This window comes from Clupea harengus, chromosome 16 (genome assembly GCF_900700415.2).
Source record: "Clupea harengus chromosome 16, Ch_v2.0.2, whole genome shotgun sequence".
Classification (NCBI taxonomy): domain Eukaryota; kingdom Metazoa; phylum Chordata; class Actinopteri; order Clupeiformes; family Clupeidae; genus Clupea; species Clupea harengus.
This window is the reverse complement of record NC_045167.1, coordinates 16,282,144-16,304,819: the sequence shown is the minus strand read 5'-3', so window position 1 is coordinate 16,304,819 and position 22,676 is coordinate 16,282,144. Positions and strand designations below refer to the sequence as shown.

The window sequence follows — 22,676 nt, the reverse complement described above, 5'->3', positions numbered from 1 at the left end:
AACTACCGTATATGACAGTGGTCGCTATTATTATTGCTTTCTAAAAAAATTTACGGTAAACAAACACCTTTGATTAGCGTTTTTTTTAGACGCGGTTGCGGAAGTAGGGAAGGCTACACACACACACACACACACGCACACACACACACACAATGCTTTGGATTCATTGATGTCATGATTTGGATACAAGTGATACTACTCTGTAATTCAAAATAAAAACTTGGTGACATGAAAGGGCCCATTATTGAGACTAAGTAAAGCAAGACTAGTTTATTTGTATTCATACAAAATGGTAATTCAGTGCTTTACAAATGAGAGGATAAATGAACATAGACAAATACAAGGAAAAAGTAAAATCGATGGTACATACAAGGCTTTTAAACGGATGAATGCTTTAAATTTAAAATAAATCTGAGAGTGCATGAAAACTTTACATTAAAAGCATACATATTGAAAAGAGGAGTGCATCAAAAACATTTTTAAAACAAAGGTAGTATAGCCAATAACATCCATTGTTGTTCAACTAATTATATGATTTATGATAGAAAATATGGCTGCTTGTTTTCACATCATTGAAGATAATGATAATATCTACACAAGACAGTATTTACAAGTAGGCAAGATGATCATGTACCGTCCAAAAGGGTCTTTTAGCCTTGTTTCTGTGAGCAATAAATAATCATAAACAGGCCAGTTCTTCTGTAGTGAACATGAAGTGTCTGGCTAGTTCAGAACACGTAGAGGTGTCTATGTGCATGTTTTGTCATTTGTTTTGACTGAGAGGGTTGATTTTTGGATTCTCCAGGGGGAAAAAACTACTTCCTGGCCACGAGCTCTCAGTAAACATGATCACCTTTTGTTTAGTTTGCCTTTGTTATTCTTACAGGACGGCCCTGTCCAGTAACAAATATCTAAAAGCCAAGAATTATGATATGCATCATCAAGATAGATGTGGCTGCCATCATGTTATTTTCTGCTGATACAAATGTACAAAAGATTGGTAAGAACCAACAAGAACATACAGTAATACAATTAATTCAGTTTCAAAACTGAAAACAATGGTTGTGAGTAGAAGTTTACACATAGGACAAAATGGTGGTTGATTGCAGAAAAAGACAACAAAATACATAATGAAGTTATTGAATATAATGATTTTGGATTTGATTTGATTTGATTCGATACCTTGGGGGTTGTCTGAAGGTTCTTTCAGTTCTTCTGTAAGCATTTTGACTTGGGTCTGGGGGTCCAATTGGGGTGTCAAGTGTATCACTGTGTGAATGAGCTTGTGTGCCAGCAGATTGTGCAATCACTGGATCATCAGTCAGTATTGGAGCACTTCACAGATGCTGAATTACTTTTACCTTCAGTCATTGCTATTTCAGCTTTAACATCACTTGTAGGTTTGTCACCAGTACTGTTGGAAGACTTAGCATATGTGTTTGGTTCTTCAGGAAATGTTGTATCTTGATTATCTGTTGAAGTCTGGATAACTATCGTCTATAAATCTTCGTCCGAACTATCGTCAACCTGCATTCCCTCTTCCTGCCCTCTATGTGGTAATGTGTTGATGACGTCATCATTCCTGATGCTTCCTGCTGATCCAGAGAGTGCCGGGTCGGCAGTTTGGTTCTGTTCCTCAGCTACTGTGTTTGTTTCTTTCTCATTTCCACACATCCCCTCCATATTCATGTCAGCTGAACAATAAGTCTTACTGGCAACACTAGCAGCATCAGTGTACATGGACAGGCTGGACCCAGAGGAGGAATCTGCTTGTGGGCATGTTACAAATGTTGAGGAAGGATCAGCAATGTCATCAGACCTTGTTGCAGAGTACAGACTAGCAGGTTAATCCTGAACTGAATTTGAAGATTGTCCATCTGAAAGTTATTTTATTATGGTTTCAACGCGAGATGGAGGTTGACCTACATTGGAAACATCAGAAGTTGGTGTGTTCTTTACATCTGTGGGATTGCTGTTCATTTCTTCATGCTGTTTCATTCCATCATGAACAGCAGGTTTATCCTAAACTAAATTTGAAGATTGTCTATCTATAAACTACCCCCTTCCCCTATTCGCTCTTTCTGCCCTTCATGCATTGGTATATTGTTGACGTCATCATTGCTGAGCCTAACAGTGGTATCCATTTTTTCATCTTGAACATCACCTGTTACTCTATCCTCAGCATCTGAAGACCTGTCACAGGTATTTGTTGCTGCTGTGTGAGTAGCTTGACTGCCTGTTATAATTGTTTTTCCACTTGAATTGTCTCCTACATTCACACTCTCCTTCATCCTTTCACATGATAGTGTATCTCTGGCATCAGTGCTGGTATTTCCTGCTGATCCAGAGGGGTGTTTGTTGATGGTGCTCTGGTTTTGTTTCACTGTCCCTGTGTTTGTGCCTCTTTCATTCTCACACGTGCTCTCTACGTTCCTCAGGTGCAGAAGAGGAGACTTACTGTCATCACTAAATGTATGATCAGCGTCTCCAGACTGTCTGGGTGATCCAGAGGAGGAACCTATATGATGATCAGGATCAGCACTCTCATCAGACTTTGGTGTAGAGTCTGATTCCTTAAAGGGGCCCGGGACATTCATGGGAACATAACGAGTTGTTGGGATCATTAGAGCCATTTTTTCAAAATGTTTTACCTTGTCTTCAACAGGAATTAGTTCATATAGTTGTTTCATGGCCTGAACATAACCTGCCATTTTACCTTCATTGAAAACATCAGAAATGTTGCTGTTCATTTCTTCATCATAAGCGGGAGGTTTATCCTGAACTGAATTTGAAGATTGTCCATCTAAACTACCCCCTTCCACTATTCTCTCTTTCTGCCCTTCATGAATATCACCTGTAGGTTCACCTTCAACTGAGTTTAAAGATTGATCACAGGTATTTTGTGTTTCTGCAAAAGATGAAGCTTGAGGTTTTCCAGGGAACAACAGTACACTCTCCTCCATCTTTTGGTTGGGTATAATCTTTCCAGTTGTCTCACGTTTGATCTCATTCCCAGTGTGTGTCTGCCCTGTTATTCAGATATGAATATATATATATACATTACTTTGATGAATTTAGAGTAATCTTCAGTCTACATATGAAATCACTTATAATAGTTTGTATTTGTAGAGAGTTACCTCTTGAGTTGATCTTGTAGCAGTAATAGCCCAACCCAGCAAGAGCAATGACTCCAACAACAGCACACACTACACCTAGGATGAGCTGATGATCTCCTGCGTTTACAACAGAACAACTGTTATTGTTAAATCTGCTGTAAATGGTGAGGCGTTTTTGTTTAAAGTTCCACGTGGCCATGTACAAGGCTAAACGAACAGCAATACCATCAAGCTTTCATAAGATAATTGTAGATAGTTATATTATGAATTGGAAGTAATCACCTGAGGTAAAGCAGTCACTGGCATGGTAGGTCACACTGCTGTCACTAACGGGGTTGTTCACCACACAGCTGTAGACTGAGTCCTGGTTCTCCTTACTGATTTGTGGTCCAGTCTGACCCCTCATCTCTGCAGTCTGCAGTCCAGGCCCAAACCAGCTGTAATCCAGAGAGTCACCCTCTGCCTCACAGTGAAGTGTTGTATTGCTTAGGCAGGTGACCTTTGCTGTAGTGACAGGGTCTACAACAAACAGATGAAGTCATACAAAAGTATTATGAAACATTATTAGACTGGGAGGAGAGGGCATTTAATAATGGGGGTTTGGGGTGGGGAGGGGTAAAATAGTTTTTTCACCACTCTGATTTTTGTGTGATCTAAATACTCACTGTGATTGATGGTACAGGACATACATTTGGAGGTGTAAGATCAGGTACAGTGTACTTGTGTAAGATCGGGTACAGTGTAAAGTGTCTGACAAGATGGAAAGGATCCATACACAGATAGACCTGCGTCTGTTTACCTTAGTAATTGTAAAGAGACTGTAGAGAATGTTCCCCTTTAGGTGTATAGAGCTGCTTATGCTTACCAGTTACTTCAACGTTGTGATTTCGGATGATTAACTTTCCTCGAATGATAACTTCTGCATAATACAATCCACTGTCATCTTTGGTCAAATTTTGAATGGTTACATCCCCAGTTTTTACATCCAACTTAATCCGCCCCTTGAATGTCAAATATTCTCTGACGATTACAGCCGTATTGTCCCACTCCACCATCTTGTTGCCTTTGTGCTTCCACAGAATGTCTTCTATCTCTCCTTCAACCAGGGGCTGTATGGTTACTATTCCATTAGTGGCAGCATTGATGGTTTTTGAGGATGCACCTGAAAAGAACAGATATTAGAAATCATTTGAGGTCAAATATGCACTTATTATGAAGCCAATGTTTTATGAGAAATTACTAATACTATTGTTAAAAAAAAAACAATACAAGCAAAAATGTCCACAGGCGTATCATTAACCATCACATTTTCTAGTTTTGACCAAAACACAACATGCAAAAAGACTAGATACAGATAAAGTCTTTGACTTGACAGACTGTTTTTAAGCATATGTGGTAAATCAGCTGCCCTTTATGATGGACAGCACAAAGCCTAGGAGATATACAGTATAATACAATCACCCAGTATGAATTTAAATGATAAAATAGCCATATAAGATAAATTGCTGTTAGTGGCTACTCAGTTGTTGAAATGATTAACCTTAAGCCAAAGGAACTCCTTTAAGGACACTGTCTGTGATTCTCTCCTTTCCCAAGTGTGTACGAGAGGTATGGTGGCTGTCAGGTGCCATAAAAAGGTAAAAAATCTCAAGTGCCAGGGTTATGGTTTGCCTGTTCTGGGCTACAGTTGAAACATGATGGCGCAACATGGTGGCCTTGCTCTCTATGTAGATACTAAGGGCTCATTCTAAGATACACTAATGAAAACATGATAATGAATTCTATATTCCTTTTCTGCTAATAGATCACCCTAAACCCTATATACTGCACCTTTAAGGAGAAACTACCAGCTTTGAACTACCACCAATGAAACTTGTGGCCAGGGAAGAACCCATTACATTTTGGAGCGGATCCGAATGACAGGGCAGGTCCACAAATTTAGTTTCACTTTCATTAACATTGAGAGATACGGCATTTGGCCTCAGCGAAGGATTGCACTCTACAAGTGCCCTTATAGTTCTAAGTAATTAAAACAACACTGAACAGTCAGTCAACAGATATTCCACATTGCCCTCAAAACCTAGAATGTCATTGCACTAAATTGACAGCAGAGGGCACATCCCATTTCTGACTGGCACGTACATTTACTGTAATGCCTTGTTTAGGTACAGTCTGGATTATAATGCCATGCTCGTTTGGTCTAATTCCGCAGTGTAAAATAGGTCAAAATAAAAATATGTCTTGTATATTTTATATATGTTTATAAAGTAATGCAATGAAATAAATGATTATATGAAATACATCTGTTATTATATTGGTTATTTGGTTTTGTAATAAATTCATTGTTGAGCACTCGTGTCATGTGAAATGTGACATTAAGTGTGAGGTCTCTCTCTCTCTTGTATATTAAATTATTCAGCTAGCTATCTTTTTGATAATACAATGTGCAGTTATGGACATTCTGTGATTTCTAAAAAAGTCCAATTTCAGGTAAAGCTATAACAGCAGTTTAACAAGATCTGCCTGAACCTACCAGCCAGATGAGCAAAGTGAAAGGGAATTAAATGGGGAGAACCATTAACACCATAAAGATTTCACATTTCACAGTAACAATATGCAACTATTTTACCATAAAATAACAGCTTCAAAATCATTTTAGTGGTATACTGACTTGTAGGAAAATAAGAAATGGAATAAGGCACAAGTAACATGTGGTTATGATCAGTGATTTCCTATCTAGATGCTAGTTCTTAGCTGCATACAATGTGTTATATTCCAATTATCTTATCAAATGCTAGGAGAGGTTGGCTGGGGATTATTGTAACAGGCATGGCATACAATTGGCAACCAGCAAACATATCTAGCGAGCAGAGATTCAGCATTTCGAATGAAGCTGGTCAAGTATGATACAAGTACAATAGGCTTAATCATAGAATGATAACCCTGATTTACTTACAACATATTTCTGACAAATAGACACATTAAGAAAAAATAACAATGATGTATCAAGGGAGATGTAGATGAAGGTGAGAGCTGCGGTGAACATGTGTTTAACATTGGTTTGTAAGCGACTATCTGGCATTTTGAAAACAAACACTGTAAAGACTACATCTTACAGAAAACCCCCAATCCACCACTAGTCTGGGTTAAGTGGCTGTTCTGGTAAGTTTTACTTTACCCCTTCAAACTGGCATGTTACAACTGTGTATGTCACTGTAACAACTGTTCCCAACATGTTACAACTGAAATTAAAGCACTTCTGCCGATTTTCTGCAGCAAGGCAAAGACATTTTTTTTACAACTGTGCACGTTCTCATCCCCAGTTAACAATTTACCAGTTTTGATAAAATGAATAGATAAAATATTTTTGGGTGGAAATAAATTACATCATTGTTGTATTTGTACATAAAGTAACTATAACCACCTCAGCTGCTCGCATAAAGACACTCTGGTATTTTGTTTGTCACAAAAAAATATGTTTTTAATTTGTAGTTATACACAGGATAAGATGTGCCTTGTGCCTTTGGTTAGGGACCTCCCAGAGCAGCCAATCCTCTCTATGTCACATGCAAGTAGTCATAGCCAGCGGCCTATCCAGTGTAACAATTGCCCAACCAGATCCTGCACTGCACAACTGATACAACAACACACAACTGGCTGGAGCCTGCTGAAACATGTCCCGCATGTTGAGCCTGGAATCTATAAAGGCACTGTTTCACACTACAGCATGCACTGTCTGTAGCCCACAAGTGCTAAACACAACAACATGTCTGCCCAACCATAAAACCTGACTGGGGTTTTCAAGCAGGCAACTTCCCCACTCAGTGTTTCTTTGAATTTGGCCCCCTAGACTTCCCGAAGGCTCAACAGTGCTGTCTGGTGTCCCAGACCCACTCCCCTCCATACTCATGATGAGTTAGAACACATGCCACTACCAGAGACAACAACAGATACACCTCAACAAGAGTTCACATATCTCAGTTTTAGTTCAGGTGAATTCACAACCCCAAGTAGTCTGCGAGCGTCTCAGCCACCGCCACTGGCTCACTTTTCTAACAGCCTCAGATAACCCCCTTAAAGCTCTTTTAAGTGGAAGTCCTCGAAAACCAAAATCCAACAGAAGTGTTGTGGTTGATTTAGCTACAAAGCCTCTAAGTCCTATCTCCACTGGTCTTGTGAGCTTGCCAACCTTATTGCGTTGCTTCTGCTACCAGTTCCACACTTTAGCTTCCTCCTTTAAAATGCTTCTTCTATCAAATATTTAAAGGGAATTGTTAATTCAATAAACTAAAGAATGCGCTCAAACTCAGAATACAACATCATGTCTGGTCTCATAATAGTCACAGTCATAGTAATACACTGTGGAACTTGAAGCTGTCTGACATCAGCCAGCAATCAACCAGATTACTCGAACATTAGGGTACGCGAACATTTTACTAATCATAAATTATAGTGCAAATATTTTCTTCATACAAGTTTTGCATTATAATTTAGAAAGTGAGGTTGATGAGGATTGAACGAAAACATCCACAAGTGACTAAAATAACTTTGGGATGTATCAGCTAAACCAGTTCGACAGGATAAGGCATTTTGTTATATGCGAGTCCACGAATGTCAAATCAGCGTTCTCAACATTCACGAACATTAGGCTTCGTACTAAGCTTACTAATAGCCTGTAATAGTATATTTGGTTAACATATCAAACATAGCGCTTACCGTAAAACAGACTGAAAATAATGCAGAAAATGGTCCTCCTCTTCGAAAATATCCCAGTCATGATTATTGATAGTGCTCATGAATGTCAATGTGAAAGTGCAACTAAAAACCGGATCATCTGGCCACACCTCTGAGACAAGACAAGCGCAGAGACCGGGTAAGGGGTCAGTTGTAACATCTAATGAAACTCACAGACAACACCGGTGATGAGATCAGCTTGCTGCGTTCAACATTTCAGTCTCAATGTCTGTTGAGACAAAAGTTGGTTGTCACAGCCAGATTAATCTTTCTCTGATCTATGTCTATGTTTGCTGTGATATTGAAAGAGCCCATTGGGATTAAGATGGGTCCCACAGGAAATAGTTATTTACATAGGATTATTTACATCTTAGTTTTGTGTAAGTATCTGTAAAACAGATAGCTTCATCCTCAGAAGTTAGACTGTGTGTTTCAGCTATTTCAGGCTAAAATGTAAGAAAATATATCAGGTTGAAATTCTGCCTATATTTTAACTCCGGAGCCCTTCCTGGACCATTGTTAAGAATAATATTTCACACAGGATCTTTCATGACTGAATTACCTCTTTGAGGCACATAAAGGTCTTTTTGTCCACCTCGGATGCTTTTTTCAACACTACATACTTTACTTTAGCTTTGGTGTGAAGGTAAAAAGGTAGGAACCACTTACAAAGGGAATTTCTTTCATACAAATACTTAATTTGAACTTGTTCTCTTTCTCAGCAGATATTCATTCTCTCCCGTGCTCTCAAACTTTGTGAGGCTGCATGTCTGAAAATCTACAGGTCTCTTTTCTTTCTTTTCTGTCAGAAGCCAAAGCTGTCAGTCTGAGGAACAAACAAGATCCACAGTATCTGTCAGCTCACCCCCACAGCTTACTGGCAATGCCCATAGAACTCTGATATTCACCATTCTGCTGCAGAGGAAGGGATGGGATCCAAACTGTCCTGCATTTACTGACTGGTTCTGATCTAGTAACCTTTTTCAACTTCATGCAGGTATGCTGCATGCTATCTTGATGGATTGTTTTGATATAATTGATTTTGTCTTGATTTTGACTTTGATGGGTGTGTTTTCTGAAATCAAATACGATATATTTAAAATGTAAAAGTGCTTAGGGACTAGTATAACTATTTTGCTTTAAAGTGAAAAGAGGCTCAGCATGACACTTGAAGCGTAGATAAATGTTTTCTGCATAGAAAGACTACGGTACATTAATTGAAACATTACCCACACAAAATTCACAAAACTCAAAATTCAGTAACATTGCAGTGTCACATGTGAGATATTACACTGAGTCAGTATTCAAACACTTTTTAATGTCTAGTGCACAGGGTGCAGTCCTTTGTATCTCTTTTCAAGGAGACACGAGGAGGGGTTCAATCATGTGAACAGTAATAGTTTCAGCATGGCAGGCCATACCATCCCAGATCCCTGCTGTCACGGTACAGATCATGCACACCTCTGCACAGACTACTGAAGGTGGCCATCCCACTGGAGAAGGCACAGAACCATCACGCCCGCTTCCTGTTGGACCTAAACACAGGCGGCCTTCCTCCACCATCTCTTGAAGAGAGGCTCTGGCTGGGGGCGACAGTGGTACAAGGGGTAGAGGAGTTGTTAAGTAATTGGAAGGTTGCTAGTTCGATATCCCACTCCTCCTTACCAAGTATGTTAGTGTCCTTGAGCAAGACACTGAACCCCTAAACTGCTCCTGATGTATAAATGCAATTTCCTTGTAAGTCGCTTTGGATAAAGGCATCTGCTAAATGACAAAATGGTCCCGTGTCTGTGGTCAGTTCTTTGGATATGGACTTCAGACGACACAGAGAGCCAAGCCAGGGGAACAGGGAAATAACAGGGGTTAATAAAGAAAACAGGATACTAAAGCACAAAAGATCCAATGGAATTCAATGGATAAGGTCCAAACAGGAAAAGCACAAACATAAATGTCCAAAAAAGTAAAATCGAGAAACTACAGGACAAAACAAAAAATCACATGAGGCCTGAAGGAATCAGAATTTAAGGTTTAGAGTTAATAATGATATACCATAGTCAATAATTCGATCTTATATGTAGTTGTAATTGTGCTTTTATTTGGACTTAGGCTAGAATGTAAGCATTCCTGGTTGAATATTCTGTTAGAGAGAGATTGTCCTGAGGGATGTGTGAAAAGTTTCAGCAAATGGCTCAGAGACTTGTGTCTCCAAGGCCTCATGAATACAGGGTGACACCCCTTATACTCAGAGGACATATAACGTAAATGTTGCAATGGCTGGTTAGAAGAGTCTTAGGTGAAGTCTTGAGTGATACCTCTGTCTCTGTCTCCCTGTTTCCTGAACTGATCATATCTCAGACTGAGTCTCCAAATATATGGTATAAAAATATTACTATCAGGCCGGAGAGCTGCATGGAAGGCTTGGGCGCAGGTGCGCGAGAAAAAAGAGAACGCAAAATAACTAAACGACCTGGGTGTTGCTGAACTGAGGCATTGGATGATGCGGAAATCACTGCAGTCCAACACTGCAGGGAACAGAATGATCTTGGAGTCGATGGAGGGAACAGAATGACCTGGGAGTCGCTGGAGGGAACAGAATGACCTTGGAGTCGCGAAAACAGAGGTGAGCTTGTGGACTGCAATCTGAAGAGGGCTTCCATCTGCTCTTTCCCCATGGCAGCATGAGGGGCCACCCAGCATCTCAATGCTTTGGATTCATTGATGTAATGATTTGGATAAAAGTGATACTACTTTGTAATTCAAATACAAAATTTGAAAGGCCCCATTATTCAGAATAAGTAAGACAAGTTTATTCATATACATACAAAATGGTAAATCAGTGCTTTACAAATGAGAGGATAAGTGAATAGAAAAATAATAGGTAAGGGTGACATAGATGGTAAATAAAACACTGACATACAAGACTTTTGAATAGATGAATGCTTTAAATTTAAAAACGAAATCTGAGAAACCGTATTAATATTGAAAATAGGAGTGCACGAAAAGACAAAGGTAATGTAACCAATATCACCAACTGTTGTACAACTAATTTTAACATTTATGATAGAAAATATGGCTGCTTGTCGGCACATCATTGACACTGGCTCTCCAAGTGCAGTAGCATTTCTTTGTGACTGATGATAGTGCTTGGTAAGATGGACTTTAGTGATCATTTAATATAACAAAACATATGCAGGTTTTTAGAGACACATATCACACATGCTGTATGTCTAAACGAAAAAAGTGTTTGTGGGGCTCATGTGTTAAAAACTGTTTCTTTTACAGTACAGTTAAATCAGAATATCTTCAAAGCAGCACGTCCACATTTCTGTGACAGAATGCAAGAACTGCCTCAAATGAATCCAAGTGTACTCTTCCCTTTGGATATTTACACGCCAAATATTTCTTGTAATATACAGTACATTGTCTGAAACAAATCAAGAAGATAACGATAATATATACACAATACAATATCTACATGTAGGCTAGATGATCATGTACTGTCCAAAAGGGTCTTTTACCCTTGTTTTCTGTGAGCCATAAAGAATCATAAACAGGCCAGTTCTTCTGTAGTGAACATAAAGAAGTGTCTGGCTAGTTAGGAACATGCAGAGGTGTCTATGTGCATGTTTTGTCATTTGTTTTGACTGAGAGGATTGATCTTTGGATTCTTCAGGGGAAAAAAACGACTTCACTCTTCACTGTTCACTGTAACTACTTCACTTCGCTTTCAGTAAACATGATCACCTTTCCTGTCCTCAGCTTTGTTTGGTTTGCCTTTGTTATTCTTAGAGGATGGCCCTGTGCAGTAACAATTATTAAAAAAAGCCAAGAATTATGATAAGGCCCCTTGCATCATCAAGATCAATATGTAACTGCCGTTATGTTTTTTCTGCTGATACAAATGTACAAAAGGTTGGTAAAAACTGATCTTAACAAACTTTTGATTCAATTTAATACAATTTAATTCAATTTCAAAACTGAAAAACATTGGCTTTGAGTGGAAATGTTTAAAATTTACAGATTGGACAAAATGGTGGTGTATTGCATAATCAATATAATATATAATATATAATATAACTGTATAGGTTGAGGTTCAGGCATGGTGGCATCGCCCTGGTGTGTCTGCAAGAACACCTCTGGAGTCGGAATGCAATTTATGGGTGGTTACGTCGCTATTGTAGACAGCACAGCAATTCACAGGAATATCCAGCAAACTCAAGGAACTTTTAACTGAAAGGAATAGGAAACAGGACTAACTTCTACTACTAAGCTCTAAACAACAAGCAAACTTTTGTTGTGCAGACTCCTCTGGTTCTTTGCCGCAAAATGACCAAATCACGAGATGCTGCGAAAACAGATCTCTGCTCATGTGCAAACAGCTACGGTCTCTGGCCTTTCTAACAGATACTGAATTACTTTTACCTTGAGTCATTGCTATTTCAGCTTTATCCTCACTTGTAGGTTTGTCGCCAGTAGTGTTGGAAGAATTAGCATACGTTTTTGGTTCTTCAGGACATTTTGTATATTGGTTATCTGTTGAAGTCTGGATAACTATCGTCTATACATCTTCGTCTGAACTATCATCAACTTGCATTCCCTCTTCCTGCCCTCCATGTGGTAATGTCTTGATGTCATCATTCCTGATGCTTCCTGCTGATCCAGAGAGTGACGGGTTGGCGGTTTGGTTCTGTTCCTCTGCTACTGTGTTTGTTCCTTTCTCATTTCCATTTCCGGACTGTCTGGGTGATCCAGAGGAGGAATCTGCATGTGGGCATGTTGAGGAAGTCTCAGCAATGTCATCAGAGTGCAGACTAGCAAGTTTATCCTGAACTGAATTTGTAGATTGTCCATCTAAACTACCCCCTTCTCCTAGTCTCTCTTTCTGCCCTTCATGTGTCAGTGTATTGGTGATGTCCTCATTGCTGAGCCTTACAGTGGTATCTATTTTGTCATCTTGAACATCACCTGTAACTATCCTCAGCGTCTGAAGTCCTGTCACAGGTATTTGTTGCTGCTGTGTGAGTAGCTTGACTGCCTGTTATAATTGGTTTTCCACTTGAATTGTCTCCTTCATTCAAACTCTCCTCCAGCCTTTCACATGATTGTGTATCTGTGGCATCAGTGCTGACATTTCCTGCTGATCCAGAGGGGGATTTGTTGATGGTCCTCTGGTTTTGTTTCACTGTCCCTGTGTTTGTGCCTCTTTCATTCTCACACGTGCCCTCCACGTTCCTCAGGTGGAGAAGAGGGGACTTACTGTCATCACTAAATGTATGATCAGCGTCTCCAGACTGTCTGGGTGATCCAGAGGAGGGATTTGCATGATGATCAGGATCAGCACTCGCATCAGGCTTTGGTGTAGAGTCTGATTCCTTAAAGGGGCCCCGGACATTCAATAGAAAATTACGAGTTGTTGGGCTCATTGCAATACATTTGTCATAGAAGCCTTGCACATCAACTCTAGGTTCTCCTTCAACTGAGTTTAAAGCTTGATCACAGGTATTTTGTGTTACTACACAAGATGAAGCTTGATGATTCCCAGGGAGCAATACTACAGTCTCTTCCCTCATTGGGTTGGGTTTTTGCCCTGTTATTCAGAAATACATACATTACTTGATGAATTTAGAATAATCTTCAGTCTACATATTTAATCACATATAATAGTTTGTATTTTGTAGAGTTACCTTTCTTGTAGCAATAATAGCCCAACCCAGCAGCAGCAGCACCAATAACAATAACAGCACACACTACACCTAGGATGAGCTGATGATCTCCTGCATTTACAACAGAATGACTGTTATTGTTTTATCTGCTGTGAATGGTAAGGTGTTTTTGTTTAAACTTCCACGTGGCCATGTAACATGCAATAGCCTGTACAAGGTGGAACTAACAGCAATACCATCACCATTAGAGGATTGTACATAGTTATATCATGACGTGGAAGTAATCACCTGAGGTAAAGCAGTCACTGGCATGGTAGGTCACACTGCTGTCACCAACTGGGTTGTTCACCACACAGGTGTAGACTGCGTCCTGGTTTTCCTTACTGATCTGTGGTCCAGTCTGACCCCTCATCTCTGCAGTCTGCAGTCCAGGCCCAGACCAGCTGTAATCCAGAGAGTCACCCTCTGCCTCACAGTGTAGTGTTGCATTGCTTAGGCAGGTGACCTTTGCTTTAGTGACAGGGTCTACAACAAACAGATGAAATGTTACAAAAGTATTATGAAACATTATAAGACTGGGAGGAGAGGGCAATATTTTTGTCACCCGTCTGATTTTTGTGTGATCTAACTACTCACTGTGATAGATGGTACAGGACATACTATTATGACAGGGTGGTGATGTGCAGGACTCAAACGCACGACTCAGAACACATACAGTAGAGTGAAGAATAATCGTTTACTAGCAGGGTTCGGAACACAGGTAAGCAGTCCAAGAGAAAGCAAACAAATCCAAACAGGGAATAGGCAGGAGAGTAGTCGTTGTACAGGCAGAGGTCAGAAGCACGAGTAAATCACTACTTTAACAAGGAGAAAGCGCTAATCGCTGGAAACACGAGGAACAGCGGAAAAACAATGAACATACCAGGTAACATGTAATTACGAAGACGCAACAAGAAACAAGAATACAAGGACTATATATACACACACACACAACAGATAACGAGGGATGGGTGAGAACAATCAAGGCGGGGCAGACAATGAGACACAGGTGGACTAAACAAGGGGAATTAACAGGACACAGGAGAAACCAGTAATACAAGCAAACCGGGTGATTGGGCACAGGTGAGGGGTGGAGATACGAACAACAACAAGAGAGCACATGGCATAGACAAACAAACATAGGAAAGCACATGGCGGGAACAAGGAAGCACGAGGACTGGACAAGGGAACAAACATGTGACAACACAAGGGAGACAAACTCAGAAATCGAACACGGACAGAACACAGACCTTACACATACATTTGGAGGTGAAAGAATGAGTACAGTGTTATTACAGAATACAATCTCGTGAATATATTTATTTGATCTTCCCGGTTATAGGAATTATTTGTATCACTGTCTGAATTGGTTCTGAGTCATAAACGTTCATCAAACTGAGCCTGAATATTATGTAATTTAAAATCACATGTATCGCATACACAGAAGTACAGGCATTTGTGTAGACAATTAACAATCAAAATTGGTCCAGTGTTGAATTAGAACGCTATAATCGGCAACCGCAAAATGGCTATACAATGTAATCCCAAGGGGCAAGAATCTGTATCAAAGTAAACTAATTGTTTTCACCACTGAGAAGCTCCTAATGTTATTATAAGTGTCTGACAACATACAAAGGATCCCTACAGGGATAGACCTGTGTCTGTTTACCTCAATAACTGTAAAGAGACTGTAGAGAATGACTGGTCCCCTTTCAGAATGTGCCATTAGGTGAATAAAGCTTGTTGTGCTTACCAGTTACTTCAACTCTGTGCTTTAAGTTGATTAACTTTCCTCGAATGATAACTTCTGCGTCATACAATCCACTGTCATCCTTGGTCAAATTTGTAATGGTTACAGCCCCAGTTTTTATGTCTAACTTAATTCTCCCCTTGAATTTTAAATATTCACTGATGTTTACAGCCTTGTTGTCCCACTCCACCATCTTGTTGCCTTTGTGCTTCCACAGAATGTCTTCTATCTCTCCTTCAACCAGATGCTGTATGGTTACTATTCCATTAGTGGCAGCATTGATGGTTTTTGAGGATGCACCTGAAAAGAACAGATATTAGAAATAATTTGGGGTCAAATATGCACCTATTATGAAGCCAAGGTTTTATGAGAAATTACTAATTACTAATTGCTAATGTTAAAAACACAAAAACAATACCAGAAAAAATGTCCACATGCGTATATGATTATCCAAGGACATTTATCTTGGTTAGACCAAAACACAGAGTGCACTTATTGGACAGTTTTTGATTGACCTGTGGTCTTTTTGACTGACTCAGGAGATGCCGTATTTATGGCATATGTGGTAAATCGGTTGCCTTTATTGGAGATGGACAGCACACAGCCTAGGAGATATGCAGTATAATACAATCACTCAGTATAAATTTAAATGATAAAATAGCCATATAAGATCAATTGATTTGACTGTTAGTGGCTACTCAGTTGTTGAAACGGTAAACATGAAGCAAAGGGAACTTCTTTAGGGACACAGTCTGTGATTATCTCCTTTCCCAAGTGTGTAAGAGAGGCTAAGGTGGCTGTCAGGTGCCATAAAAAGGTGAAAGTTTTCTAGTTCCAGTGTTTTGGTTTGCCTGTTCTGGGCTATGGTTGAAACATGATGATGCAACATGGTGGCATTGTTCCCTATGTAGATACGAAGGGCTCATTCTAAGCTAATGGAAACGCACCACTCTGTAGTTACAGGCAATTATACACTAATGAAAACATGATAATGAATACTATATTCCTTTTTTGCTAATAGATCACCCTAAAAACTACCAGCTTTGAACTACCACCAATCAAACTTGTGGCCAGGAAAGAACCCATTACATTTTGGAGTGGATCCGAATGACAGGGCAGGTCCACAAATACGGTATTTTGCCTCAGCGGAGGCCTGCACTCTACAAGTGTCCTTATAGTTGTAAGTAATTAAAACACTGAACAGTCTTCCAAGAGATATTCCACATTGCCCTCAAAACCAGTGGCGGCTCCTGGAAAAATTCTCAGGGGGGCCAATTTTTTTGATAATGATTAAGTCGACCCATTCAGTAGGTACATTAAGCAAGACAATTGTATCAATTTGTTGTTAGCTGATTAACTCATTCAGCACTACCTTTTTGTCCACTAGATGGCAGCACACAACAGAATGATTTTCCCTCTAGCTACATAGAGTACCTATAGTTACAGATGGAAAGCTATGGAAGAAAGTTGCATCCAGGAGCCTTCATAAGCAAAAATGAAGTGGCTCCACAATAAATTATCCCACTTATTCATTATTCACATTACTCAAATGTTGTATGATGTAAAATAGCTGAACAGGACACATGATATGTCCAGTAACAACATAAAGAAGGGGGCAACTTATAAGTTAAAACCAACAATATTTATTGACTGATCTTGAAAGTATCGGCTTACAAAAGCAAAATAAGTCATCACATAGAAAATAACTCAGTGTTAGTGCAATTAGCGAACATTCACACTGTGAAACCTATGGAAAGTGACAGTGGTTTATAGAAATACAGACCACGTTAGCCACTTCACAGCCTGCTAGCCAGGATTTTCTTTCGTACCAATTCTTGGATGTAGGATATCCCCCCCTATACATTTGGTCTAGGGGGTCCTAATTGTTTTGTTGTCAATTTAGTACGCTGACTAAAAGGAGTTTCTTTCAAAGAGCGAATCGAGTTGTTGCACTGAACATCAGCCATCTTGACAGAATGTGATTTGATCAAAGCCATATGACCTCCTTATACGCAGTTACGTATGATGAAAGCACGGTGGGGCGAATCCTTCTGGAACCCATCGAGATTGCATTGAGAGCCCTGTTTTGTGAAAAAAAAATGATTTTACATGAGAGTCTATGAGAGACGTCTGGGGCGATTTTCAATTCGTCCAAAATCGCCCCAAAAGGGGTGGGCCACTTGAAGCACGACTTTAGCCTGATTGGACAATGACATTCAGCGGCAGATCAGACGGTCTAGTGGTAGAATCAGAGAGAACAAAAATCTCTCCTTTTCCCGTTTTGCAGAACAAAAATTATTTTTGAGCACTCATGTCATGTGACATGTGAAATTAAGTGTGAGGTCTCTCTCTTTTGTGCATTAAATTATTCAGCTAACTATCTTTTTGATAATACAATGTGCAGTTATGGACATTCGGTGATTTCTAAAAAGTCAAATTTCAATTAAAGTTTCAACAACAGTTTAAAAAGAGCCGCCTGAGCCTACCAGCCACATGAGCAAAGTGAAAGGGAAGAAATTATGACCATTAAGATTTCACATTTCCCAGTTTAAAGTAACATTATGCAACAATTTTACTGTAAAATAACAGCTTCAAAATCATTTTGGTGGTATACTGACTTGTAATACAGAGGAGTGGCGGACTGATAACCCTGATTTACTTACGACATATTTCTGACAAATAGACACATACTAGATTAAGAAAAAATAATGAATATGTGAATAACATTGGTTTGTAAGCAACTATCTGGCATGTTACAGAAAAAACCCAATCCACCACTAATCTCAGTCAAATAATGCATGGCTGTTCCCGTAAATTTGACTTTACCCCTTCAAACTGGCAAGTTACAATTGTCCTCGCCACTGTTATACCTGTTCCCAACATGTTACAACTGAAATGAAAGCCCTTCTGGCAATTTTTTGCAGCAAAGCAAAGTCAGAAGTGTTACAACTCTAGTCTCATCCCTAGTTAACAATTTACCAGTTTTGATACAATGAATATACAAAATATTTAGGTGGAAATATATTGCATAATTGTTGTGTAAGTACATAAAAACACTCTGGTATTTTGTTTGTCACAAAAAATGTATATATTTTTTTTTGGTTATACACAGGACAAGATGTTAAATTCCTTGTGCCTTTGGTTGGGGACCTCCCAGAGCAGTCAATCTTTTCACTGTCACATGCAAGTAGTCATAGCCAGCAACCTATCCAGTGTAACAACTGCCTAAACATAGATTCTGCATGGCACAACTGATACAACAACAACGGACCACTGGCTCGAGACAGCTGAAACATGTCCCGCATGTTGAGCCCAAGATCTATAAAGGCACTGCTTCACACTAAACATGCACTGTCTATAGCCAACATTTCACTGGGGTTTTCAAGCAGGCACCTTCCTTCATCAGTGTTTTGTTGAATTTGCCCCCCTATACCTCCTGAAGGCTCGACAGTGGTGTCTGGTGTCCCAGACCCACCCCCCTCCATACTCATTATAGGTTAGAACACATGCCACTACCAAAGACAACAACAAACACACCTCAACAAGATTTTACGTATCTCAGTTTTAGTTCAAGTGAATTCACAACCCCAAATGGTCTGTAAGCGTCTCAGCCACAGCCACTGGCTCGCTTTTTCAGCAGCCTCAGACAGACAAGTCCTATCTCCACTGATCTTGTGCGTGCTTGCCAAACTTGTTGCCTCTCTTCCCCGACCAGTTCCACATACTTTAGCTTCCTCCTTTCAAATGCATCTTCTATCAAATCTTCAAAGTGAATTGTTAATTCAATAAACTAAAGAATGCGCTCACACTCAGAATACAACATGATGTTTGGTCTCATAGTAGTCACAGTCATAGTAATACACTGTGGAACTTATCAGCCAGATAACTTGAACATTAGGCTACACACTACATTTACTAATCATAAATTATAGTGCAAAACTTTTCTTCATACAAATTGTTTACTTTAATTCAGAAAGTGGTTTGGTGAGGACTGAACGGAAACATCCACAAGTGAACTGGGAGCCAGTTCCATAGGATCTAGGGCATTTTGTTGTATGCGAGTCCACAAACTTCAAATCAGCGTTCTCAACATTAGGCTATGCATTAAGCTTACTAAAAGCCTGTAACATTACATTTGGTTAACATATCAACCATTGCACTTACCGTAAAGCAGAGTGAAAATAATGCAGAAAATGGTCCTCATCTTCGGAAATCTCTCAGTCATGATTGTCGAGTGCTCCTGCCTGTCAAGGTGAAAGTATAACTATTGACTTGATCATTTGGCCACACCTCTGAGACAAGATAAGCGCAGGTGTTTTGTTTTGAATATTTTTCAACGCCCAGACTGGGTAAGGGGTCAGTTGTAACATCTGATGAAACTCTCTGTGGTGGGATTAGCTTGCTACGTACAACATTTCAGTCTCAATGTCTGTTATAGACAAAAGTTGTTTGTCGATCAAATTTGTAACAGCCAGATTACTCTTTCTCTGATTTCTGCCACTGTGACCTCTGTGTGGATGGGGACACAGGAAATAGTTGTATAATGGTTCTTTACAGTTTAGTTTTCGCTGGGATTACACTAAGTTAGTTTGTGTCTGGTTACACCAGGCTACAGGTAATGGGCCTTGATCCAAATAGTATTGGAAACAATACGAAGATAAATCACTTCTCTTCGTTTTCCACAACAAACCAGTGATAAACAACATCAACTATCATAGCTATGCAGATGACACCCAGCTCTATATTTCTGAAACACCCAACAACTACAGCTCTATTGATTGTCTGGTAAATTGCATTTCTGATATAAATGTATGGATATCACAAAACTTTCTCCGGCTCAACCAAGATAAAACAGAGGTATTAGTCATTGGTGAAAAAAATGAAAGAGAGAAACTATCTGCACCTTTAAAAACACTAGCACTTTACACCAAGCACCAAGCCAGAAACCTAGGTGTCATATTTGACTCAGATCTCAATTTTGAAACCCATATCAAAAATATAATTAAAACATCTTTTTATCACCTAAGAAACATTGCTAAGGTGCAACCTTTTCTCTCTCAGGCCGACACTGAAAGACTGATGAACGCGTTTATCACGAGCAGACTAGACTACCAGGGACGTGCACAGGAATTTTGAAGGGCCATTGCTCTGCCCTGGAAAAAAGGGGCAACACGTTCATTTTTGTAACCGCCGCCGCCACATCCCCTCCCCCTGGACGCATATTCTGCCTATATCACTTGAAACTCTGAAATTGTGAGGGTCGATCACTAACCGCCGCCACGCCCCCTCCCCCCGCGCACATATTCCGCAATTATTTTATCTAGGCCTACATGAAGTTATGCAGCCGTAATACTATTTAAAAAATATATATATTTCCTCCGGAGGGGCAAACGGCTAGTGCACGTCCCTGTACTACTGTAACTCGCTTTTGTCTGGTCTACCAAAAAAAAGCCATTAGTAAACAATACAGAAACACACTACACTAAAACAAGACAGAGAGCACACATCACACCAGTATTAAAAGCACTGCACTGGTTACCTGTTAGTTTCAGAATAGAGTTCAAGATTCTCTTACTAGTCTATAAATCACTCCATAGTCATGCACCTGAATATATAACAGACATGCTATCAAGGTACACGCCCAGTAGATCCCTGAGGTCCTCTGGCACGGAACTCCTAACAGTTCCACAAGCCAGGACAAAGAACCGTGGGAAAGCAGCTTTTAGTTTCTACACCCCCAGCCTTTAGAATACTCTGCCAGAATACCTAAAAATGGCTGAAACGGTGGAAACCTTTAAACATGCACTTAAGACATACCTCTTTGATCTCGCTTATCACTCACTGTAACATTTATCTGTTTACTTATCTGTGTCTCTTTACAAGTGTTTGTAATAAACCGCTGTTAACCTTATCATGATATTAGAGCTTAATTACTGAGCCTAACCTTAACTGAAAACAAATACGTAGCACGTACACACCCACTCTGCCCCTGTCCTACTTGGGTGGGCCTGGGGGCAGAACGGGGGGGAGAGACAACAATGCCAAACTCGGCATGGAGGTTGCCCTATCCAGTCTGGTGCCGCGCCTCTCGTCTCTCACTACCGTGATGCTTTTCCATGGGCCACTTTGTGATTAGGAAAACAGATGCTGGTGTGAAGATAGTTTAATTAACCACAGTTCAACTGTAAGGAAAAGATAATACATGACAAATAGGAAAGGACCCTTAGCCATAGCTTATTCAACGGGAAGGTAAGTACAAGGTAGAACAGTTCACCAAACTATTAGGAAAGGCAAATTAGCCACAGATTAGCCAAACGAAAACTGAATTTCACCCGAAAAGCAAATGCTAGCATACTCAAAAAACATATGCAACTAAATATTTTACTCTATTCCCTGATAGCTGAGTGTACTAGTAACTATTAGCCTACTCTAATATACCAAAGGCAAATTAGCCACAGATTAGCTAACCGAAAACCGAATTTCGCCCTAATTTTCGCCCGAAATAGCAACTGCTAACATAACCGTACTGAGCAGTCCTTTACGGTGCCAGTATGGTTAGTATAGGGTGACCAGACGTCCCCGGTTTCCGGATATTACACTATTTTGGAGGTGTTTACGTGTCTGAACTGAACTGAAAATGTCCCCGGATTTTGTCTCAGAAATATGGTCACCTTAGGTTAGTACACCATTTCCTGTTTATTTATCTCAGAAAAGTCTGTGTGTCTTTACAAATGTTTGTAACCCACCCCAGCAGCTGTCTCTTAGTTTGACGATAACTGTGCTGAGCAGTCCTTTACGGTGCCAGTGTGGTTAGTACGTCATTTCCTGTCTTATTTATCTCTGGAAAATCTGTGTGTCTTTACAAGTATTTGTAACCCCCCCCTTTTTTTTTCCTACTGTGAGGCACGTTGTGTTACCTCCTGGTATGAAATGCGCCGTACAAATGAAGTTTGATTTGATTTGATTTGATAAAAGGGTGCAAATGCAACATCTTTTCTAACCTCCTAGGCAGGAGTCATGACATTGTAGTCAGATTATATAGCCTATGTTTCAAAATGTAAACATTTATGAAATAACCAGTTTATCACTCAAATCACTGACTGGCAGTGTAAGTATCTGTAAAACAGATACCTTGATCCTGGGAAGCTATTTAAATTCCGTCTGTAAATTTGCCAATTTGCCAGATGTGTAACAAAGCAACAATGCACAAACTAGAACAATTAGCAATGTATCAAAAAGAAAGTAGTGCTATTAATAAAATAGATTTGGTTAAGAAAAACTGTGGTGTCTTGAATACAATCCTCATGAGAATGATGGAAATAATTTTATCCAAATAAATCAAGCTGAAATTTATGAAAATATATCAGGTTGAAA

General features: G+C 39.7%; 1 protein-coding gene across 1 annotated transcript; it reads right to left on the bottom strand.

The window, feature by feature from the left end:
- Nucleotides 1–861: 861 nt before the first annotated feature.
- On the bottom strand, nucleotides 862–15,495 carry LOC105913049. The gene is made up of 6 exons (XM_031583412.1): nucleotides 15,306–15,495; nucleotides 13,802–14,038; nucleotides 3,982–4,278; nucleotides 3,399–3,635; nucleotides 3,138–3,233; nucleotides 862–3,028 (listed from the first exon to the last, which is right to left on the bottom strand). The coding sequence occupies exons 1-6, from the start codon at nucleotides 15,493–15,495 to the stop codon at nucleotides 2,049–2,051; spliced, it is 2,037 nt and encodes a 678-aa protein (XP_031439272.1). The 3' UTR covers nucleotides 862–2,048.
- Between the last annotated feature and the right edge of the window lie 7,181 nt (nucleotides 15,496–22,676).